This window comes from Xyrauchen texanus, chromosome 8 (assembly GCF_025860055.1).
Source record: "Xyrauchen texanus isolate HMW12.3.18 chromosome 8, RBS_HiC_50CHRs, whole genome shotgun sequence".
In the NCBI taxonomy this organism is placed as follows: domain Eukaryota; kingdom Metazoa; phylum Chordata; class Actinopteri; order Cypriniformes; family Catostomidae; genus Xyrauchen; species Xyrauchen texanus.
Genome location: NC_068283.1, coordinates 2055932 through 2081874, shown reverse-complemented (window position 1 = coordinate 2081874; position 25943 = coordinate 2055932). Strand labels below are relative to the sequence as shown.

The 25943-nt window shown below is 40.5% G+C and overlaps 1 protein-coding gene and 1 long non-coding RNA gene across 3 annotated transcripts in view; one reads left to right on the top strand and one right to left on the bottom strand.

Moving 5' to 3' along the window:
* The window catches only part of LOC127648390 (ethanolamine-phosphate cytidylyltransferase-like), a 43377-nt gene extending 27350 nt beyond the window's left edge, over positions 1-16027 (bottom strand). The window contains exons 1-2 of one of the 2 annotated variants that reach the window (XM_052133055.1): positions 15764-16027; positions 1251-1339 (exon numbers count right to left, since the gene is read on the bottom strand). In XM_052133055.1, the coding sequence (XP_051989015.1) occupies positions 1251-1339; positions 15764-15861 (187 nt within the window). In that variant the 5' untranslated portion in view covers positions 15862-16027. Of the gene's footprint in view, positions 1-1250; positions 1340-2177; positions 2506-15763 lie in introns of those variants that run through there. The other variant, XM_052133054.1, reaches the window with a different exon arrangement.
* LOC127648391 (uncharacterized) lies at positions 8823-17833 on the top strand. Its single transcript, XR_007971166.1, has 3 exons — positions 8823-9032; positions 10062-10169; positions 17622-17833. It is a non-coding gene; the product is annotated as an uncharacterized LOC127648391 (long non-coding RNA).
* Positions 17834-25943: the final 8110 nt, after the last annotated feature.

Below are 25943 nucleotides of genomic sequence, written 5' to 3'. Positions count from 1 at the left end.
TCAGTATCTCTTGCCGCATTTTCCGCACTTCTCCATCTAAATCGACTTCCAGGCCTGCGGCCTGCTTGGGGGCATCAGCTTGTGCACTTAAGTGTCTTTTAATGACTCCAGAGCCCAAGGATTTTGAATTCTTTGACATATTGTCCTCCTAGAACAGTTATGGAACAGTGTATCGAATCTCACCGGTTTATGTAATTAAAAAAAAAAAGTATAAAAACTACCAGAGTACGCAGAGCTCGCCATTCACACATCTGATCCTTGCATGCCGTCACGTGATCTCCTATTTGTTGGATTATTAAACGAATGTTCATATCTTTGATCAAATTGGAAACATGGTTACATCCATGTGATACCATTACTGAAATATAAAGCTCTAAATAGTCTAGGCCTTTAGTGATCTTCTACAGTACAATCCATTAAGAAGTTCAGGTCGTAGGCAGAGCCTACATGTCTTTTAAACTTTTGCTTTCCTGCAACGATTTGCTTTCCTGCCAATGTTACAAATTCAGACATGTAAATTCTATTTCTCATGACATTACAAACCCGTATGATAATAAATATCAATAAATATTTTGGTCCAGGTTTTCAGTACAATGGTAATTGATAGTGACTCACTCCAAAGCTTTGAAAAGCACTCAAAAGTATCGTAAAAGTTCTGAAGGCAAATCGTGTCATTTTTCAGTGAAAATCTTGACGTAATCAGAGAAACTTCACACCAGAACCTGCATTGTTTAGCGCTATTAAAAGTATCAAAAGTATGAAATACTTTTATAATTTTTTGGGTCCTTTTTTAAGCTTTAAAATGAGTCTCTATGAACTGCCATTGTATTGAAATTTATAAAAATTATCCTTTTGTGTTCCATATAAAAAAGAAAGTCATGTAGGTTTAAAACAACATGAGGGTGAGTAAATTAAGACAAAGTTAGTAGATTAAAGATAAACAGCTTGTAGTTGTAAGGCACTGATGTCTGTAAAGGTGCTTGGGGACAATCTGCATTGTGAAAAGTGCTATAGAAATTGAACTGATTTGTAGTTTTTATCTGAAAGCTCAATTAAATATCTATTGTGATTTCTATATAATTATAGTTAGTGAATGTGAGTGCTTCTCAGATTCAAAAAGAGAGTGTGTCTGGTTTTTGAAAGAGCTCTTGGTCTCAAACATGTTCATCTAATCTAAATGGGATGAACTGATAGAGACATTGTATTGATAAAGCAGCACTGTCACTTCTATTTTGTGTGTCTATCCTCACCATCAGTGTGCACTCCAACAATGAGGTAGTCTCCCATCGCCTTGGCTTGTCGAAGCTGATTGGAATGACCGTAATGGACCATGTCATAACTAAAAGTAGAGTGTAAAGAAGATAAAGACAATTATTAAAACAGGGAGGAGCATTAAAACAATGGTAACCAGCTAACCATATGAGCTTTAATTGGAGTCTATTGCATAATAATTAGCTGATAATACATCTTACGTGTGTGGAAACATGTATAACCCTTTATTAATGTGAAACCTTTATAAACGTGAACATATATATATATATATTCCCAGTAAATTCACATATACATTTTTATTTATAGTGGCCACAGAAAGTATGTGAACACATAAAGGGACAGTTTGTCCACTTGTTGATGTTGTATTTTGTTGTATTTGTGTATGATCTTCGTGTCTTGTCTAGTCTTTGTGAAAGTGCATGGCTCGTCCTTTAAACGCTGTCATGCATTCTATTGTCTTGTTGGTTATTGGCACGAGTACATTGCTCTTATGTCATTCTTGCAGCATGCGAGTCAATTGTTTTGTGTTTGTCTCTTGTGACCTCGGGCGTGCTTCACGTGGCACTCCGGGTTGCGATCCATTGTCATTTGTGCTGGTGTTCGGCCGCTTCGTCTTGGTTGCCTGTGTGGCAGCGGGGGCGTGGTCAAGCGCCAGTCCGGGAGAGAAAGCGGTAAGGGCGCTTACACCTGAGCTAGACTGTGTCTAACACCTGTGTCTAATTTCAGTAAGCCTGGGGAGAGCGGCATAAAAAGGCAGCAGCCACAGAGCCTCGAGAGAGAGTGTGACACATCAGTCCAGTGTTGGCGTGTTCCCTGAAGTTAGAGAACTTTGTGTTTACTGTGTTACTGAGAGTTTTGTTATTTGTGAAGCTGTGAGCACTGCTGTGTGTCAATTAAAGCCTTACCTCTGTTTTGGAAGCCCTGTTCCCAGTGTCCTCCTTCCCTCCTTAAAGACGAGCTTTACACTGGTGCCGAAACCCGGGATCATATTATCCACTTCATGGAAGGAAGTCGCCCCATAGAGTCCTCCCAGCTGGCGGAGGTCCTCCAGTCCCTGGCTGCAGTACATCAGAGCCACCAACAGTCCCTGCTTGAGCTCCGGCAGGACCAAGATCGTCGATTCTTCGAGGTCATGCGGGCTCAAGCAGAGGACCGGCATGCGATCCGGAGTCTTCTCAGCCAGGGGGCCACTCCAGCCACAGCTGCGACCCCGGACCCCCGCGCCTCTTTGCCCCCACCCGCGTTACAGAAGATGGGGCGGCAGAGTACCGCCGAGATTTGGGGCTGGCCGCACGACCAATGGGCAGCTCGCCTTGTTCCTCTTTTGCCCGGGGAAGCCCAACTCGCGGCTCAACAACTGCCGGCAACGAGCCTCCTGGCCTATAAAGACCTAAAGAGAGCCATCCTGCAACGGGTTGGTCGGAGCCCGGAAGAGAACCATCAACTCTTCCGGGCTATGAAGCTTGAGAAGACCGACCGCCCGTTCGCCTTTGCCCAACGGCTCCGGGACGCCTGCCGGAGGTGGCTGCTAGTGGGGGACCACGATATTGAGGGACTAATCGACCAGGTGGTGCTGGAGCAGTTCACATAACGCTTGCCCAGAAGAACAGCGGAGTGGGTCCAGTGCCACCGCCCAGCGTCGCTGGAGGCAGCCGTCCGGCTCGCGGAGGACCACATGGCGCCGATCCCGAGGGCGGAGGAGCCCTCTCTCTCTCTTTCTCTTCCCCCTTCCCCTGTCTTCCCCTGTTCCCTCCCCCTCCCCCCTGCCCTTTCGTTCTGCTCTCTCTCCAGGGCCCATTCCTGCCCCGTGCAGGCGAGGAGGGTTCCAGAGACCAGCTTCCCGGCCATGGGAGTCTACACATTCCCTGTCCTTCAGCCGCCCTCCCCCTCAGGTGGGGGCACCCACCGACACAGGTACGGGCGTAGCACCTGGACCGGCATGTTGGAGATGCGGAGACCCGGACCACTTCCAGGATCAGTGTCCGCTGATGGAGGTGGGGACGGTGGTGTCCCCGATATCCAGCAGGCTGCCCCCGATCGGGCTGGAGCGTACCGGATTCCGGTAAGAATCAAGGGGGGTACTTACCAAGCATTGCTGGATACAGGGTGTAATCAGACCACTATCCACCAATGCTTGGTTTAACCCGGGGCTTTGGGCACAGCTAAACTGGTGTGGGTGAGGTGTGTGCATGGGGATGTTCACAAGTATCCTATGGTGACCTTGGTGATCAAATTCTGGTGGGAAAAACATAGAATGGAGGCAGCAGTTAGTTCCAGCCTCACTCATCCACTGATTTTGGGGACTGATGGGCTGGGCTTAAGAAATGTATTAGAGGGAATTTGTGCGGATGGGTCCTGCACTAAAATAGGGAGATGTGCGATGCTTTTGCAGGGGAGGCGGAGTCGGGGCCGTCCTCGACCACTTCAAGTCGGAATGACGAGGGAAGGGGCAGGGCTACCACCCCTCCCCTCAGGGACGAAACCCTTAAGCACGCCTTTGACCAAGTGAGAGTAATCGATGGTCAACAACTCCAGCCGGGCATCGCCATTTCATACCCTTATTTTACCATTATAAGTGACCGGTTATATAGAGTGACACAGGATGCTCAAACAAAGGAAAATGTAACACAGCTGTTGATTCCACGGAACCGCCGGGAAATGGTTTTCTAGGCGGCTCACTATAATCCCATGGCAGGTAACCTAGGAGAAAGGAAGACACTGCTCTGTCTAATAGCCCGTTTCTATTGGCCGGGCATTGGCGGCGACGTCCGCAGGTGGTGTGCGGCATGCTGCGAATGTCAGCTGGTAAACCCACCGGCCACCCCAAAAGCGCCATTGCGCCCCCTTCCACTGATCGAGGTCCCCTTCAAAAGAATTGGGATGGACCTCGTCGGGCCATTAGAACGGACAGCACGCAGACATCGCTTTGTATTAGTCCTGGTGGATTATGCAACGCGATATCCGGAAGCAGTGCCTCTGAGCAACATCTCAGCATGTAGTGTTGCAGGGGCACTTTTCAAGATAATCTCCCGGGTGGGGATTCCGAAAGAAATCCTCACCGATCAGGGCACAACGTTTATGTCATGTACACTTCGCGAGCTTTACGAACTGTTGGGCATTAAGTTGATTCGCACTAGCGTGTACCATCCACAGACCGATGGCCTAGTGGAGCGATTTAATAAAACGCTCAAAAATATGATTCGTAAATTCGTACACGAAGACACTAGGAATTGGGATAAGTGGCTCGACCCCCTGTTATTCGCAGTACGAGAGGTCCTGCAAGCCTCCACTGGCTTCTCACCATTCGAGCTGCTGTATGGACGGCGCCCGCGCGGAGTGCTTGACATCATCCGCGAAGCTTGGGAGGAGGGACCTTCCAGTAGTAAGAATGAAATTCAGTACGTTCTTGATCTTCGAGCAAAACTCCACACACTGGGGCAATTAACACAGGAGAATTTGCTCCAGGCTCAAGAATGCCAACGCCGGCTGTATGACAGGGGTACTCGGCTAAGGGAATTTGCACCGGGAGATAAGGTACTCGTATTACTCCCAACATCGAGCTCTAAATTACTCGCCAAGTGGCAAGGGCCCTTTGAGGTCACACGACGAGTAGGTGAACTCGATTATGAGGTTAAATGTACCGATAGAGCACGTCAAATATACCATCTCAACCTCCTGAAATTGTGGAGGGAAGAGGCGGTCTCTGTGACGTTGGCTATGGTAGTTCCAGAGAGGGCGGAGCTCGGACCAGAGGTAAACAAAAGCCGCAATCTTAACACCCCGGTTACTTGTGGAGACCACCTCTCACCGCGTCAACTCACAGAGGTTTCCGAATTACAAAAGGAATTTGTAGATGTGTTTTCCCCTCTACCGGGCTGTACAAACATCATACAGCACCACATCGAGACCGAACCGGGAGTGGTGGTACGTAGCCACCCCTATCGCTTACCCGAACATAAAAAGAAAATAGTGCGGGAGGAATTGGATGCGATGCTCAATATGGGCGTAATAGAGGAATCCCACAGTGATTGGTCCAGCCCGGTTGTTCTTGTTCCCAAGAGCAACGGATCTGTACGATTCTGTGTGGATTATAGAAAAGTCAACGCGGTGTCTAAATTTGACACGTACCCAATTCCCCGTGTTGATGAACTGCTTGATCGGTTGGGTACTGCTCGGTTTTATTCGACCTTGGATTTAACGAAGGGTTATTGGCAGATCCCCTTGACACCAATGTCCCGTGAGAAAACAGCCTTCACTACGCTATTCGGGTTACACCAGTTCGTGACGCTTCCTTTCGGTTTGTTTGGGGCCCCAGCCACGTTTCAATGCCTCATGGATAGGATCCTCAGACCTCACGCAGCTTATGCCGCTGCCTATTTAGATGATATCATTATCTATAGCAATGACTGGCAGCGGCACATGCAACATCTGAGGGCCGTCCTGAGATCGCTGCGGCAGGCGGGGCGGGTGCAATTAAACAATACAATTAAACAATACAATACTTTATCATTTAAATAAAATATAATTACTTTTTACATTAAGGTAATTGGAATGACATTTTAGTATCAGGGTAGAAATGACATTGTTGTGGAAACAATATAACAATGCAAAAAATATTTAGTGTTACAATTATTAACTTCTAAAAAGTTTTTTTTATTTCTGTTGATTTTGGGGTGAAATATGAGCCGGAAAATGAGATGTCTTTCCCCCTATAATATACTGCTTTGTCAAATCAATGCAAAGTTAGTTTTGGTTTTAAGTTTGGGTTGTATAAAACCCACTAGAATGTTATTAGGATGTTTTAGATCAAATGGACAGCCAGTACTAGATTCTAGCTTCTACTGTTTGATTTTACATGACGTGCTTGCCTCAAGGAAACTTTCCATTTTGCCTTGTAATACAGGGCCATAGCTAGTGGGGTGAAAGGTGGTAATGATTCTAGGGGCCCAAAGGTACAGGGGGTCCCACAACAATTTCTAAACTGTATTTTTTAATAGGAAAGGGGCCCAGAGTAATATCAGAAGTCAGGGGGCCCAGATTACCTTGTTACGGCCCTGATAAAGGGCCTAATGTTACACTAACAGTCATATGATCGGACACTGATATTGTAGAACAAGAGGGTTTGTGGAGCAGAGCTACAGACGAGAGGGGATTGATCGGCCATACGGCTTACATAACACAACAAGACAGGCACTTTGTCTGTGCATCTGCTTTTACTGGTTAAAATGTTGAAGCCATTCCTGGCTCTGCTGCATCTTTAAGAGGATAGAATAACAACAGCACTGCCGAGGAGCATGAAATATTTACTACTCGAGCTGCTTTGCATTTTGCTGGCACCCAAACTGCAACTGAGCTCTGCATCTACTTGACCGGGGAAAACAATATCACATGCATGCGCCAACATGTGATGTTGTGCACTTATATGGGTGAAACAAATTCTGAATGTCATGAAAATTCCCATCACAGCGGGACCAGTAGATGTGCTGGAAGCGATTCCAGCACATCTCAAATTCTGTATTGTGTTTAACAGAACTCGGTGCTGGAAATGATTTTTTATGTTTTTGAAATAAAATGGCTGACTTGAGACTAATTTTATGGCTAACATTTAATGTATCCTAAGTACACACAATTAAATAATATTTATAACACTTTTTGCATAATTTGTCAAACTTACAGCTTGATTGAAAATGATACCCAGTAAAACTCTTCTGCTCACATGTGATATTTTCTTCAAATAAAACTTGCGGAAATGCGGAATCAAATTATATCATATTAAACCCTCATATTAAACCCAAATCTTGGGTAAGTCTAGCCCACATTTGTCAATCGGCCTATGTAACTTAATGAAAAGTAATCTGGGACATTTACCATTACAAATGAAGGACTTCGCTATGCTATCAAATAGTTGACATCTATAGGGAGAGACTGTAGCAGGTAGTTGAATTTTGGAATACAGTTCATTTTAATAACATTAATCTTCCCAATCATCGATAAATGTAATGAAGTCCATCAGTCCACATTGCTCGAAAACCTTTTTATTAAAGGGTAAAAATGAACTAAATCACACTAATTTTCTGCATTGGGTTTAGACCAATTCACTCTTTATCATGAGAACTTAGATATTTAATTAATAATTCTGTGGAAGCAAGGCATAGATCTAGTGGAGTCGGAGACAAATAATAAAATATCGTCTGCGTAAAGCAAAAGCTTATGCGCCACACCTCCCACCACTACCCCTGGAAAATCAATTCTTTAAAAGCATTATTAAAATCAATGGCCGAGGTAAATATTTCACTACCAGCCGATTTCACTGAGGGAATGGTAGAAAAAGACTCACTCTGTTTTATTTATCTAGCCAGCAGTTTCCCTGCCTTGTCCCCCAACTCAAAGTATGACTGTCTTGCACTGAGGCAATTCAACGTCATTTAGTGCTTCAGATCTGCCTCGGCACTTTTAATATTCCCTTCCAAGTTCTTGTGCTTGAATTTTTTGGTGAATGAGGCATACTGTATGATCCGACCCCTAAGAAATTGCCTCTCAAGCTACGCCCACAGAGGATACGGAGGACCAGATGGTCTCAATATAAACATTGATTTCAGCCTTCAGCATTTGTTGGAATTCAGGATTTTTTAAAAAGGGATACATTAAAGCGGCAACAATATGATTTCTTTTTCTCCATATGTGACAACACCCCTAAACATACCAGGGCGTGATCTGAGACCAAGATGTTTCAAAGATCAAAACCTGAACATCCCTCAGAATCATTTAAACAGAAAAAAGAAAAATGTGCGCATTAACCCTGTGCATGACAGCACCAACTGGCATCCATCCCTCCGAACTCAAACAGTCCATGCACGCTTACGAGAACCCCCGCGACAACTTTGTCATCGGACTGCTCAAGTCCAGTGTTTCTATACAAATTTTGTTATACAGAATTACACAACAAAAGATCATTTATAAAACATACTCCACTGTAATACTGTAATACAGTAAAAGAAATATATATAATACTGCTTTGCAGTAATGAGAATAAAATATAAATAATCATTAAGTCATTGAGTATGGCAATGCAGTGAGAAAAAAATGAAACGTAAAAAGTTATACATCTGGGCATATTATGGTAATGAGATTAAGATTTTATATTTTGTATTTTTGCATTACGGTAAAGAAACTTTTGAGTGAAATGTTTTTAAAAATGTTCATGGTCTTAAAAATAGGCTTAATTTTCTTTACGCAAAATAAAATATGGCCTGTAAATATTTTTTCCAGGGTTTCACCCGTATGATTTAGGTGCATGTTATATAAACTGAGATTCTCAGTGAAGCACGTTACACATTTTAGATTTAGTGATTGATTGACCAAGCGTCAGCTGATCAAGCCTGCCTTCTAACCGTGTCATGTGGTTCATCCGTCAGAGGTTAATCAGACCATGTTATATCTGTTCTGCTCTGTATGGCTGCATTAACCCTTCTGTCATGAGATACACAACACTGGCCTTCAGTTTACCGTAATATCATGCCTGGAATATTCATCCTCCTAAAGGATTTCACTGTTCATCTCAAGTGGAATCCACTCTGACGATTGCTCAATGTTGACATGACGGGTTGTTGGCCTGCAAACATCACATCCTGTTGCCATCTGCCCTCATCACAACATGTCACGGAAGAGTTACATGACATGGTAATGGACTTTGACATGGACGTCATAATGTTTCAAGGCTGATGAGGGACTTTGATCACAACATTCAGCAAGCATTAAAGGTACAAATATGGCAATACGCAGTACAACAAATACAACTAGATTTGTATATTTTCAGAAGAAAGTGAGAGTAGTGTTTGCCCATTCAAAACTCAATGCCACAATGCAACACTGTTGTGGTTGGTTGCCAGGACGTTCCCATGTGGTTGCTAAGGTGTTTTTTAGTACATTGCTATGCAGTTACTTAGATAAGTTACTTGATATAGCTCCAGACTTTTAGGCCATGTCTATTAGTTTAAGGTCATCTATATGCTATGTACTTCTAAATGTTGACTAAATTCGCTTTTAGCAGATAAATGCTTCGAAGAGAGCACAAGCCTTGCTGTATGGTCATCCCAAACAGATATTTCAACAAGAATCACTTGAAAAGTTAGTTGTGAATGACAGTTATCACCTATCAGTCCTCAAAAGCTCTCACAGAGGATGATTATTGTCTTCGAAGGGAATAGAGAAAATCACTTCTGAATGGAACGCGGGAGTCGGATGTGAAGAAAGTGGCTGCAGTTTATTCATGTTTTCAAACAGACATTTTTTGGGATGTACAGCACAAGTTAGTGTTCTTTATTTTGCATGTTTAGTGTTTTGTGATTCAAAACATTGATATATTGAGATGTGAATCTGAATTGGAATGCACAATGGCTCCAGCCTCTTAATTTTACCTGTCCTAAATAATTCTTCATCATACTGTTAAAAACAGCACATGATGGCTTAAAGACACTGAATTATATGACTTAAAATGATGTTCTCAAAACTCACAAGACAGCATTTTTGCTTTCTCTATCCGTCTAACACTAAATATTATTTACAAATACCATATGTGTGAAATGATTTACATGAATTTTATTCATTACAACGTTTGACGGTTGCATCAAAACCAGGTTGTAAAACCATAAGGACGGCAAACTGAAAATTACTTTGGATACTAAGCTGTTTTAAAACTTGTAAGAGTGGTAAACAAAGACCACTTTGTGCTGTTTGTTTGTGGGCTGGTTATGTAGTAACATGGTCATAATCACTGTTTTGTTCTCAAGTCAGTGGAAAAGCGGCCCGGTACTGAGAATGCCTCTCAGTTTCCCCGGCTAAACACGAGAGAACACAGCTCTGGTGCGAGAAGCAGCACTATTTCTGTCGAAAAAGAGGTATGTGTATGTGTGTAGCTGTGATGTGAACTACATTTACATTTACAATTATACATTTGGCAGACGCTTTTATCCAAAGTGACTTACAGAGCACTTATTACAGGGACAATCCCCCCACTTTGCTCAAGGACACAAGGGTGGTGGCTGTGGGGATGCTTTAGCCCACTACGCCACCACCACTCCGGTCTAAAGCCTACTGGCTATTTTTAAAAAAGGGGACAAGCAATTTAACATGTCCTGACTCAAATTCCTGTTTCAGTAGGAAATACATCAAAACACCAAAGAAAACTTAGCTTGTCAAGGCACTTCAATGGGACATTAAAGGCATATTCTGGGTTCAATACAAGTTAAGCTGAATCGAGAGTGTTTGTGGCATTATACTGATTACCACTCATTTTGGGTTGTCCCTCATTTAAAAAAAAAAAAGCAAATAATAATAATAATACATTTTATTTAACAGCGCCTTTCTAAGCACTCAAGGTCGCTTTACAGATAATAAAACAAGTACAGGGAACATAAAAGTATAAACAAACAATTATAAAAAAGGACAAGAACAGTGCATTTACAAATAAGCAAGCTGGAACAGGTGGGTTTTGAGTCTGGTTTTGAACAGGGGGAGAGAGTCGATACTGTGGAGGTCAGGTGGGAGTGAGTTCCAAAGCTGGGGAGCAGAGTGGCTAAATGCTCTGCTCCCCATAGTGACAAGTCGAGCAGAGGGTACAGTGAGGTGAATAGAAGAGGAGGATCTAAGGGAGCGGGAGGAGGTGGCGATGTGAAGGAGGGCAGATAGATATGAAGGAGCAAGGTTATGGATAGCTTTGAAAGTATGCAGAAGGATTTTAAATTGTATTCTGAATTGAACTGGGAGCCAATGGAGCTGCTGAAGGACAGGGGTTATATGATGAAAAGAGGGGGTTCTGGTGATGACACGAGCTGCTGAATTCTGGAGAAGTTGGAGTTTATGAAGAGATTTCTGAGGGACACCAAAAAGAAGGGAGTTGCAGTAATCAAGGCGGGAGGTGATGAGGCTGTGGAAAGGATGGAGGCAGTGTGAGTGGTAAGGGAGGGTCGGAGGTGGTTAATGTTGCGTAGGTGGAAGTATGCAGACCGGCTAACATTATTTATGTGTGACTGAAAGGATAGGGAGGAATCGAGGATTACACCCAGACTCTTGACCTGAGGGGAGGGGTAGACCAAGGAATTATCAATGGGTAGTGTGAAACTATTGATTTTGGAAATGGTGGATTTGGTGGCTACGAGGAGGAGTTCAGATTTATCACTGTTAAGTTTAAGGAAGTTGAGTCTTTAATTTCAAATAAGCAGTTGGTAAGGGACAGGGGGGGGGGGAGCGAGGAAGTGAGTTTGCTGGATAAATAGAGCTGGGTGTCATCAGCGTAACAATGAAAATGAATATTGAATTTACGGAAATATTGCCAAGGGGCGATATAGGTGATGAAAAGGAGGGGGCCAAGAACTGAACCTTGAGGGACACCAGTAGTGACAGGGGAAGAGTGAGATGTGAAAGATTTGAGTTGAATAAACTGAGTGCGGTATGAGAGATATGAGCGGAACCAATCAAGAGGGGTGTGTGAGATGCCAAGAGAGGATAGTCTATTCAGGAAATAGAGTGAGAAATGGTATCAAAGGCCGCACTAAGATCAAGGAGGATGAGGATGGAGATGAGTCCGGAATCAGCAGCTATGAGTAAATCATTGGTGATTTTTATTAGGGCAGTTTCAGTACTATGGGAGGGGCGAAAACCTGACTGGAAAGGTTCGTAAAGACTGGAGTTGCATGGAGTTGCGCAGACACTATTTTTTTCAAGTATTTTAGAGATAAAGGGAAGATTTGAAATGGGATGAAGATTTTTATAGTTAGTGGGATCTAAGCCAGGTTTTTTTAGAATCGGGGAGACAGATGCAGTTTTGAAAAGTGAGGGGACAATACCAGAGGAAAGAGAGGAATGAATAATGGAAGTTATGAAGGGGAGGAGGGAAGTGAAATATATACAATTATAAGCTTCACAATTCTGCCTTTAAACCATCCAGAAATTGACCCCATTGACTACCATTGTAACGCCCGTTTCACACATACTCCGTTTGCAGTGCGTATGCGGTACGTATATGGTACAGGAGTAGCACGCGCTATAGTGCTTTCACATATGCTGCGTTTGCAGTGCGCTACTGATCCGCAGTTTCTGTGTGCGACAAAATCAAAAATGTGTTAGTAATTTTGATTTTAAATCCAAATGTTAAATTTGAGATTGTTTAAGGCATTGAAACAGTATGAAAATTTATTTTAATAATTGTGATTCTTTGTTTTACATGTAGTTCGAGTTGTTGACAGAAGAAAACCTATCGCGCTATATCTGTTGCTAAGAAGGAGAACAACGAGACGCATTTGGGTTCACTCTGTCTCTTTTTAGGGTAAAAAATTTTTGGGACTATAATCATACTTTTTTGTTTTTCTTGACCCTGTAATTTAGTAACTGTAGAACACATTAACTGAAATTATGCGTATATGATGAAATTATTACAGTTTCTTGTCAATTTATGTCTATTTTAATGTGAACAATGCGCTGCCACTTTAATTCAGTGCGGTGCAGCACAGCAAAAATAGACTCGTGCGGAAACCATCGCTGCACTGCTGTATACGCACCGCAACTGGAACGGATCGACAGACTGCATCCGCGTGCAGTGTAAAAGCTCTAACCTGTTAACATGGGGATGGAAAAAAATACGCACTGCATATGCACTGCAAACGGAGTATGTGTGAAACGGGCATAAGTGCCTCATTGTAACCTCAATTTTTGCATTTAAAAAATTAAATAAGGGATGAGTCAAAATGACTTTTTATGGTAATCAACATTATACCACAAATCCTGTCGATTATACTTAACTTGTATTGAACTCGGAATTTTCCTTTATGAGGAGTGGTTTTCTGAACCAATGAGAGTTCACAATGGACGGGGCTAACTGATGCATTTATATATATAAACAAAACGGTTCCCAAAATATCCTGTCCCTCGTCGCAGCTGGTTAGGACAAAAACTCTGATGAACATGAAGTGTTCCCAGATAGCACACATAAATCTCCGAGGTATCTGTTCTAGATCTTTTCATCTAGAAAACATCACAACCTCAGTAACATTTGCTAAACATCTTAAAAAGATCAGATTTACGTGACTCCAGTCAGGCTTCCTCAGCAACCAATTGTCCCGGTTGCTATGGAGGGTAGAGTCACAGGGGGTAACCTCCTCGTGGTCGCTATATTGTGGTTCTCGCTCTTAGTGGCGTGTGGTAAGTTGTGCATGGATGCCGCATAGCATGAGCCTCCATATGCGCTAGGTCTCCGTGGTAACACGCTCAACAAGCCAAGTGATAAGATGCACGGATTGACGGTCTCAGATGCAGAGAAAATCAACACAAAAAAGATCAGATTTACAAACATTCTAAATTAGAAACGTCTCAAACTCATGCGCTGAATGTCTTATTGACATCTGAGATGAATTATCTCATAGAAATATTGTAGATGAGCAAACAACTTATGTCTTCCACATGTAAACACACGCATCAAACAGACGTCTGGGTGATGTACGAATGCTATCAGGGTTAGCTTTTAACTCTTGACGCTTTCTCGCATTGCATCTGGTTAGAACATTGTATACGTTTGAGCAATAGTAATAGTGATGCTTGTAGTTTGAGGGTCAGACATTGTCTCATAATGCCGCAGGGTGTGTTAGTGGAAGACTAATGAATGGGCAGGTGTGGGCGCAGGGTTTGAGGTGTGTGTAGGGGGGGTTTACTGAGTGCTCTGTGTTTACACTGTTCACTCCACTTGACTAATATACTGGCATCGAAAATATTACGCTCTATGTACTCCACGTACAATTCAAACACATTTTTTAGCCACGTACACATCAGAAAGTCTGACGTTTCTTACATCAGAATTAAACAATACTAATGTCCACTAATCATAGGTCAACCCAAACTTATTCCCACAATAATGGCCAACTTATTAGCACTCCATCTGTGTCTATTAGCACAAAGTCAACCCTGCTCAGTGAATAACAGTGAAGAAAGGCTAAATCTTAGGGAGTTTTTCCATGCAAATGTCACCTTTGGCTTGCTCACTAGGGTTTTATTTTTTTTGGCCACTATTTGAAAAGCTGCTTTGGAACAATAGGCCTATGTATTGTGAAGAGCGCTATACAAATAAACTGAATTGATGTGAAATTGAGAGCACAGTGATAAATAACAGATGGTATTCAGGAGTCAAAGCAGATGATAATGTATTTCAAGGATGGTGTGCATGTTTACGAGATGTAAAACAGAGCAGCATATTTAACAAGGATATTTCGAAACTGACTAAAAATAATTTTGCTAACTAGCACCGAAATACCTTTTCAAACACATTTGTGCAGTGCAGATGGCCATGCAGCTTTTCCGGTCTGTGCACTCACTGATATCTTACAGTACCGCCCTCCAAAGGTTTAAGTTTGGTTTGAGGGCAAAGAAAAGTACATGAAGACAGCAGATATTATTAAAGTAGAGAAATTATTCTCTAGAAATTCAGGAAATAGTTGGGTGATTCTCCTGAAACCTTTCAAGTAAATTTCCTGGTCATATTTAACCCCAAATCAATAAATAAAATAAAAAAAACTATTTAAAAAAAAAGTAAACTATATTATGAATTAAGGGAATGAAGCCTAAATTTGGACCATTAAGATTTTTTGCATTGTAACATTATTTTCAGGACACCTTTTACCCACTAATTCTCAAGCACCCGGACATTTGACCTTTATTGTTACTATTGTTTTCCATAATGATTCATCAGCAAAAATGAAGTGCAGTACCAGGGAAGCACTACTATAATGTATAATACTTTACAATTTAAATACTATATATTTTTTTATCACATTGCAGTAATGAAAATATCATAATATCATTAATGAATCCTTAATGAGGATTAGGGAGTAAAATGTGTGTAACTGTCATGAAAATAGTCACAATGTTAAAAAATTTATTTGAAAATAAATAGGTTTCATTTTGAATACGCAAAATGTTATTTGTTATGTGTTTGTTTTTTGTTGTTGTTTTTTTATTTATGTTTTTTTTTTTTTTTTTTAGTAAGGCCATTTTCTTTTCGTTTCTTGAGAATCACCCTGTTATTGTCAGGACTCCTCTCCTGGAAACTACTCATAAACACCCCAAAGAAACTAAACCTTCATCTTCAAATGAAATAAATAAATAAATATACTATTACTGTTAGAATTACGTTTACGTTTAAAATAATAATAATAATAATAATAATAATAATAATAATAATAGGTGCTGACCATTGCTGACCATGGTTGTTGTTATTATTATTATTATTATTATTATCATCATTATTATTATTAATGTGTATATTATTAGTAGTATTACTATTATCTGGAAAGAACTTGAGCAGTCCAGTCCAGCTGTCCAGTCTATAGTCCATTACAGCGTTATTCTTATGATCTCATGTTCATTTAAATAGGGTTCTATTAGCAATTGTCGAGAATTCCCATTTTGATGGCAATGTCGTGAAAAGCGTTGTGGTGTGTGCACTCACCATCCATCGCACCAGACGCGGACAGTGCGCCTCCTCTTCTCCGGACTGCAGGCAGCGGAGGCCGGTGCGCTGCTCACATGATGCCCATTCTTTATCATTTTATCCACTCCGATTCACAAGCACTGAAGCACAAAGCGGCGTGAAGACGCTTATATTCACATGTATTTAGCGTGAAGGAGAACACGTCTGTCCTTTTGCAGGGAAGCCGGTTTCTGCATTGGATGAAGGTGACGCTGTAATGCGGGACAACGCCTCCTCTGCCGGCCAGCGAATTTACGAATCCTATACTTGTGAAGGCTATGCTCATTAATATTAATGACGTAGCGGAACTTTCGGCCCATGAGCCTAACCAAAGATTTTTTATCAAGTCATTCCACTCGGCAGCCAACTTTAGAACGCTCCCGTGCAGCTATTTTTCTACTTTAAGAAGCGGCGTACAAGTGCAGCTCCTATCTACTTGAATGGGGAAAGACCGATATCTCCAAAACGGTTGGTCAAGATTACGATCAAAGAAAATAGTTCAAATTAACAGTAAAATCTGACAACAATGGTTTAATAAATTAAGCTTCGTTGATTCAAATATCGCTAAAAACGACATTTTCCTAGCTTGTATGGCTAATGCGCATGCGCATTTTCGAGTTGATTGAAAGACGATATCTGTATCTAAAAGGTGATTGGCTCTTTTACCTTAAGGATGGGACTTCCTTTCCATATACGTTGACCGTTCCAATTTCTCCCATTTATTTTAATAGAAGTGACCAGTCTCTGCTAATTAGTCTCTAGCCTAACTGATATACTGAAAGGCGGGCGTTAGTAAGAAGGCGTTGAGAACAATTTCTCCTCCTACTGGTCATGGTATGGCTTGTAAATATTAAGTAGGGTGGCGTGCTGGAATCTCTGGCTATACTATGAACGTTACCGAACAACGTCAACTTGATCAAATTAATATTTATGAGCCAAGCCTTTCCCATAGTAGGATTGGTAAACTCGCTTCCGGGGAAGTGTCGTCATGTGGTATAAGTTGTCCGAAGAGCGCTGATGGCGGACTGTTACATAACCACAGCTGAAGCATTGCGTTCCACAAGGCATGAATGATGTCTTTACAGGACACTATGAAGGGAGAGCTGTCTTGTCAGCGGAGTTACAGAGTCGTTCCAGACCGAAGTGTTAACTTTAACAATTAAATGCACGGGCGTTTCGACAAACATTATTACTCTGGTATTTAGAGACTTCGCACGTATATCTATCACAAATAAATCTACAAAATGTCTTGATAATTTCACATTTTCAAAATATTTTCAAGACAATTAAAAAATAACAGAATAATGCTCTATATTATGTTATACTTTGATGTTTTATTTTTCATATATAAAATAGATGATGCAACAAATATAAAACAGGATTTATTCCTTCCACACTGAAATGTCATGAGACACAAGTGGCTGTCAAACACATACTGAGCGACACATAACACATAAGAACACATAAGATACGCATATGTATTTTCTCAGGCACATATTGAGTCAAAACAGATGTACAACTTATATCATTTTAGTAGTACGTGCAAGTGACAATAGCCAAATCACACTGTTCATGTGTTAAACTTGCTATAGTTTACATCCATGTTGAGTCTTCATCAAATAGCAGCCACCTTGAGTATGAAAAAGCATGTATAATATGTATGTGTAAAAGCATATGGAATACTTATTATTTACTACTGTCACACAAGAAAATCAATGTAATATAGTAATCATTTGTATGAATATACACTTGTACTCATACTTGTCTTGTAATCCAATTTCTTGAGCAACCACTGGGTGGCGCCATGATGATTCTAATTGCCTGTTTTCTGTTTTAGGTCTCAAGAAGCAATGTTAAAAACTATCAAAACCAGCGGTCCAGATGAAGAACAAAAACTATTTACATATTGGTGTAAAAATGAATTTCAGGCTGAACTTCGTGTCACTAAAGACCCGAGGTAGAAAAGGGTTGAGAATATATTCTGTAAAATCATTAGAGTCATTAGAACGATTTAATCTGGACATTCACTAAAGTTGTTCCTATATTTAACAAAAGGAAAAGGAAATAGAAATATAAAAAGGAAAAGGAGATAACCTTTTTTTAATGCCCTTATTCATCTTCCATTTGACATGAAATGTCTCAATTTAAGGATGAAAATGAAAATAAATTTATCCCTAAATGTCTCAATCGTTTTATTTTATTGTTATGAATATCTTATTTAAAAGAGAAAAATATAGGATACATTATTGATCTGTTTTTGTTACTAGGAAAATATTATATTCATCAGACTATAATGTGCAGCAATTTGAAACCCAAGCTTTCCCATTTCAGTACTGAGATAACAACGTGGTTCTATCATTGGAGAGAGCGTAACGGATAGTAACGTCAACTACCATGTTACGACAGTGAGTTACTGTGTCTGAAATCGCCCCCTATCCACTATATAGTGCACTATTTTGGGTGTCGGCTATTTTGTAGTAGTGTACGAATTAGTTCCCTATATTTGTTCACTCATTCTTACCCATAGTGCAATCTGATTTCAAGTTTACAGTCGAGATGCTTTCCAATCGACAGTTAGGGTCCTCCGAAGTGGACTTCACATGGTATTCAGCCATCTTAAGGAAGATTCCAATCCAAAGGGAACATTTATGTTCAGTTGGAAGCATTGGCCATATCCACATATATGCCGTATTAATACTTTTTCCCAGGGCTGTTTGTGTATAATGAATTCTAAGAATCAATATTTGCGTATACCCTCGGTATACCCACTTGTTTTGCTGCTTCAGAAGTCTATTATCTACTGTCATGTTAGTTTCCCTTTAACTTTATTGGATGCTGTTTTGTGAAACTGGAGATTCTTTGTTGTAATTGCTGCATTATCACTTGAATTCTGCCATACCCCGCCCATGGCAACCGTTGTCCCACCATCATCGACTAATTTATGGCAGTGAGTGGAGAGAGAGTCACCCTTACGCTGAAGCAGTATCAGGTCAAATTAATTAACAAAATAAGCCAAACTCCTGTAAAATAATGAATTGCCCCGTAATTAAGGGAAAAAATTACGTTCCGTCAGGGGTGGAAAGAGTACAGAAAAATAATACCCAAGTACTGTTAATTCTTAAAAAAATAAAAAAGTATCTGTCCTAAAAACTACTGAATTAAGAGCAAAAGAGTAAATGAATGACTTCCGGTTTAAAGAGTTGTGAAAGCTATGCCCCTTTATAATAAAAATCTGATGCCGCAATTTAAAAATGTTGCACACATACCATAATGTACATTCCCTTTTATGGCTATTTTCTATTATAGGTTGGGTGAGAAACAGATCAATATTTAAGTCAATTTTTACTATAAATTCTCCTCCCTGCTCAGTCAATCTCCACATTAACTTTCACTTTTCTTCTTTTGTTTTTGGTAATTCACATTTTTCATGGATATCGCCATCTACTGGACAGAGAGAAGAATTTCTATCAAAATTGGACAAATATTAATATTAATCACCACACCTATCATACATTTCTGAAGACATGGATTAAACCACTGGATTCATATGGATTACTTTTGTGCTGCCTTTATGTGCTTTTGGAGTGTCCAAATTTTGGCATCCATTCACTTGCATTGTGTGGACCAACAGAGCTGAAATATTCTTCTAAAAATCTCTGTTTGTATTCTGCAGAAGAAAAAAGTTAATGATAAGAGAATTTTAATTTTTGAGTGAACTATTTCTTTAAGTAACACATGGGGGGGCCACATTGCCCTCCTTTTGAGATACAATGTTCCACATTGATTTAGTTATTGTATATTTTAAGCCCAGAAATAGTTGTGTACTCATTCTAATGCATGATGCACAATTTCTGAAGTTTGTGACCGGTGGAATGTTCTGCTGAAACAACTGTACAGTTGTTGATACTTTTCTATCAGGCATTAGAAAAAACATGAAGAAGGCTAAGCATAATTATAAATTAATTTATCATCTCTACTTTCCCGGTACTTTATTATACCAGACACTCTCTACATCTGGGGTTTGGTATTATTAAAAAATATTATTATTAAAAATGTCACTGTTTTATTCTATTACATGAATACTTTTAAAGCTACTCAAGTTATTCGGACAAAAGTAGTGATTGATTTTCTCGTTTCCTTGTTATTATTGTTTGATTAATAGTCTTTATTTGACATAGCCTACGAATAGTGCTCAATTCGGTTACAAGTACTCTTCAAGTCCAATATTTTAATGCAAATACGCTTTTTGTCCCACTATTTCAATTCACTTTTGACATAAACGACTGTGTTTACATTAAATCCTCATCAAGACGGGCATTGGCGGAATTATGAAGTGTATTTGATCATTTGGGCAATAGCGCTCAAACATTAGCACCTGTCAATCAAACATTAGCACCTGTCAATCAATCAGCGCGCAGCTATACATCAGGAAATAAAAAGTCAATCTTTTATATTTTATCTAGATCAACCAACCAGTGGTTGTCTTGCTACCGCGATCGATGTAATAAACATCCCTGTTCTAGATGTTGAACATAGGCTCAGTAAAGAAGATTACTCAAAAGTGTATCATCGATATTGCGGACATCTCTCCTTTTTTTTTCAGATAAACATCAAGATTGTTTTATTGCCCAGCCCTATTGATAACATTGCCTTAATCTCTCACATCAATCCAATAATCTCAGTGATAGATAGTTAAATTACAGGCTACATTATTCTAACATGGACTCATGGTTGAGTGGGATCCATGTGTGGCTTTATTAAACACAACAAACTCAGTACAGACAGGCAAGTGTCGAATAATCCAGGCAAACATTAATATCAGAGGCAGGACAGAATCTTAGTGAGACAGGCAGAGGTTCAGGGCAGGCAGCAAACAGCAATTTCAGAAATCCAGGCAAACACAATACAAATAAATACGCAAACAATCGTAAACGGTGGGATATAGGCAGAGTCAAACATGGGTAAACAATACAGGGAATGATATACGTTCAGAAATGTAGCCCGGGCAAACAAGACTCGCAATGACAGAGAGTGAGTGTGAGATTTAAATAGCTGGCAGGATTAGAAACAGGTGAACAGGTAATGAGAGTCAGTACAGGGGTTATGGGAAATGTAGTTCCAGGTAGAAGTTCAATACTCGGGTGAAGGCGACCTCCGGTGGCTGATCGAGGGATCTTCACCGGCGTTCGTGACAATTATAGGCACACAGAATCTAGTAAGAAGTAATCTAAAATTTACCTCGATATGTTTCTTAGAATTAGAATCAGGATTAATGCTGATATCTGGCTTGAGCAAGTTAAACTCACTTGACACGATCAAGCAATTGGCCTTTTTCACTGCGAAAAGCCCTTCCAGGTGCAGCCGAGATGTTCAGGTGATGAACTGTGTTTGAGGCATCCTGCACACACATAATAGATGGCGCCTATCTGCAGCTGCCGTTCAAGTTTTTACGTGTGATTTGATGGGATGGGAGTCACAAGACTCTCTCTAGCCAATCATGTTGATAGATAAAAATAAAATCAGGACAAGGAAGTTGCGAACATAGACGGTGGGAAAATAGCGCATTAAAAGTAGTTACAGCACATAAAATGTACTCAAGTAAAAGTATACAATTTTAAAACTACTTTAAAAAGTACTGTAAAGGGATAATGGAAAGGAGGAGGCAAGAACCGGCTTGACAATATAAATAATAGTTTTAATATAAAACTGAAACATTTAAGACAAACACACAAAGGTGTCGGGCAGCTGTCCGTAAATCTCTCCCTCTCTCGCACTGCAGCTTCCAGTCGGCCTTTATCCCTCTCTAACCGTGCGTTCAGACCAGAGGCGTCGAGAGCGTCAAATCGGAAGTCATTCATTTTCTATGGCAGCCAGCGTCTCTCGGCGGCGAGAAGCGGTGCAGCGAGTCTTGGGCGGTGTGGGCGTCAGAGGAAAGTTCAAGTGCAGCCAACATTATGGTAATGAGCTTTGACGCGGTTCGGCGGCAACCTATTGGAATATAGAAGTGCTCCGCTCTAGCGAAGTCTAGAGAACACAACCGTGTAAACTTTAGTTCCATCCAAACATTAGTTCCGAAGACAAAATGGAGGAGAAACTGATTATTGCCGTGGCGGGTTTTCCCATAATATATGTATGATCTGTCACTGTTTGCTTACAGGTATATAAATAAAATTAAAAAACAATGCGTGGACAAAGGTGTCTGAAACTGTTGGTGTGCCGGGTGAGTTGATGAAGTGGATATTATGGTTTATATAATATTATATTAAAATATTTCATGAGGATAAACACTACTTGTGATATGTCATCAAAAAGATACTCGACATGTCTGGATGTTTTGAGGCCCCTTTAAATATAGTCCACAAAACCATGCATTCTCAACAAACGTTGCCGCCTATTTCAAATACGTCAGAGTGTCCACGAATTTTCGATAGCGTTGTTGGCAGGGCAGCCAGAGCGAATTTTGACGCTCTCGCCGCCTCTGGTCTGTACGCACGGTAAGGCTTGATTAGCTTGATTAGGGGCCGGGTGTGCAGAATCACGACCCCCCAGCCTGAGAGAACGAGGTCCCTGATCAGGCTAATTAGCCCTCGAGAGGGATAAAGGCCGACCGAAGATGGCAGTGCGACAGAGAGAAAGATTTACGGACTGCTGTCCGAAACCTGTATGAGTGTTTGTCTTTTTGGTTAAGTTTATAATTAAAATATTATTTATATTGTCAAGCTGGTTCTCGCCTCCTCCTTTCCATTAATCCTTTTACATCCCATCTTTTAGTGTCACACATCCAAACTGCTGAGAATGTTTCACAAATCGAGAGAAATTGACCTGAAACACACACCTTTCGCATGAGTTGTGTGAGATATTGGCTGTTGCTTTACACAGATGATCAGTGACAATCAGCACGTGTTTTCTGCCAGAAGCAAGATCATTTAGTCAAAATCATATAGCATTCGAGTGCATGTTAATTGTTTCCCCCATTTGGATTTTAAAACACCAGTAAAGGCACCTATTCATGACATAAAATGTTATTGCATATGTCAGAGCTTGTTTACATTTATGCATTTGGCAGACGCTTTTATCCAAAGCGACTGTGGCAGGGCGGAGGGCGGGGCCGGGTCGTGATCCTACACACCTGGTCCCGTATTAGGCTAATTATGCCTCCGTGAGGGTTAAAGGTCGACTGCAGAGGATCGTGCGGAAGAGAGAGATTGTTAATGGACATGTCCGTCATGTGCGTGTTTATGTTGTCTTTTGAGTTTATCATTCAACTATTATTTATATTGAAAAGCCGGTTCTCCCCTCCTCCAGCGACTTACAGTGCACTTATTACAGGGACAATCCCCCCTGGAGCAACGTGCCTTGCTCAAGGACACAATGGTGGTGGCTGTGGGGATCGAACCAGGGACCTTCTGATTAACAGTTATGTGCTTTAGCCCACTATGCCACCACCACGTTCTGGTAGAGAGAGAGAAAGGTAATTAATGCATTAATTCAAAATAAATGTTCAGTAGTACAGGTGTAGTTAAAACACTTAACATGATTTTCTTACATTTCTCTTATGATAAACACTATTTACTGCCAAAACAAACTAATCCAATGAGAAATACACTATTTTCATGTTAAGCCTTTCTCTCCCTTTCTCTCTTCTTCCTGGTCATTGTATTAAAGCATTTTTTATTTTAAGTTTAGTAGGGGTCGTTCACAATGTAGTATTATACATGCAGAAGAACTGAAACGATATGACTTGAATCTAGGGTTTTTAACCTTTGCAATCCTGGAATTCTTCACCGTCATTAATCAAAGGCCCAGGCATCTTCATTGGTCAGAAAAACACCTCCGCAGCCTGACCTCCTGATCTTCCACACAGAGTTAAAGCAGACTTCTCTTTGAAAGGCTTCCAAAAGACCATCAGATTTGCACGACTCGAATACCAAGACATTTCATCTTAATCCAGGAACATTTTACAGTCACAATACTTTACCGATTTAGCCCTCTAGAATGTACAGAAAGCATTTAAATCCATGATTTATACAAGACCTAGTCTTGCTAGGTAATTCTGAAATTGCTTTGAATTGTGGTAACTTGTATAACTGACAAATGAATGATTATAGACTGATATACCTTTTTAAAATGTGTGTAATGTTTCATCAATGTTGCATAACCAGTTAATTAACCAGTATTATTTTGTAACCAGGGATTTTCATGTTTTATTACCTACACGTATAACATCCATGAAAAAAATGTCATGTTTAGTATGTGAGCGTTCACTGGCGTATGCAGAGAAAGCTGATGATAATGAATATCATGTCTCTTGTACCATTCTCAAGATATAAAAGCTCATGATTAAATATGCACTATTTTGAGTGGGAATTTTGTTAAAGAATCTGAAACAAAGGACCATAAATCAACTGTTGGAAAAGACAGCCCAGTTGACCATGTGACTCTGAAAAGACACCTTTGGGGATGCGGCCAATTTCAGTTCAAATATTTCCAAATAGGAAGAACACGCTCTCTTCATCCTCTCTTCTCTTGCCTCCTTCGGCTCTGCACACGCCACGCCAATCATGCCATGCTCCAAATCACTGAGATCACATTTTTCCCCATTGTGATGGTTGATATGAACATTAGCTGAAGTTCCTGACCCGTATCTGCATGATTTTATGCACTGCACTGCTGCCACATTATTGGCCGATTAGATAATCACATGGATGATTATTGGTGCCAGAGTGAGGGTCAGTTCTGTGGACAGAAATGTCTTGTTGATGAGAGAGGTTGAATTGACAACGTCTACGGTAACTCAGATAACCACTCTGCACAATTGTAATGAGAAGTATATCATATGATCTCGCCCATAATCCAACATGGGGAGGACTGACGTGCAGAGAGAAAGTGGGGAATTTTTTATTTCACGCCGGCTGTAGTGTTTTACATTTTGACATATAAAACCTGATAAAATATAACATGATAAAGTATAGCGATCCAAAATCGTAAAGATAAATGTAACAATTTATCATTTCTTTGTATAGATGAAATATTTTACTTTTTTTTTTTTTTTTATCATTTTGCCATTAAAATGCTGAGTGATTTCTTCACTAATTCACTGAGGTGATATTATTGTTAACTCAGAAGACTGCATACAGTTGAGACATTATTCATATATTCGGTTCTCACATGTATGTATTTGTCTAATAATCAATGGATTTTGTTATTAATAACTTAAGAACTGTCTTACAGTCGCATGAGGGCACTATGCGCACATGTCCATCTCTTCTCGGTGCTCAGAAATGCTGCCGAGTTTGGATGGGAGAGTGTCAAGATGGTAAAGAACTTAAAAATATAAATACAATAATGTATGCTTATACAAATATTTGTATACTTGTTGGCAGTTTTTAGCAGTATTTATATTTTAATCACTATGGAAATATATATCAATGAGTTAAACAGAATCAGGCACTCACAGATATCTACTATATAGGAAATAGTGAATGAATGAACAAGTGAGCAATTTTGGATGCAGCATTTGGGGATACCATACTAATGAATGGGGAGAGCCGTAAAGTGACACCTACCTGTCGCAAAATCATCTGTGACTTCTCTTATAAAACATCAATGTATAGTAGGAAACTCCACACATAGTTCTCTCCAAAAGGATTGGTTAGAGTAAAACATGTTGAAGATTAGCTGAAAGACAGCCAATTCATCAAATGTGAAGCATCTCCTCCACAGACATCAATTCAAAAAGAACAGCCTCTTGTTCTCTTTCATCATCTTGTGTTTGATCCACCTATGCGAAGGACATACTCATCTGACATCTGCCGAAGCATCCAATTGCACAAAGTCAGGCTTGACAGCCAGGAGCGCTTGTTCAATGCTGCTGTAAGGTCCCGCACTTACCCGAGGGCATAAAAGGACCTATACGCACTACTTTCCTCAGTTGACAATAGCTTCTTGCTACCTCTATGCGGATTACTATTCAGCCTGCAAGCCACTAATGCTGGCTAGCCTTTGTGTTTCTTTAAAGCTGCCCGCCTTTCCTCGTCTCCATTTTCCGGAGTGCTTATCACAGAGATTCTCATTCTTTCTGCATTGTGTGCAAAGGATTCATGGTTGCAGTCCAAGTGGAGTGGTGGTGGTGTAGTGGACTAAAGCACATAACTGTTAA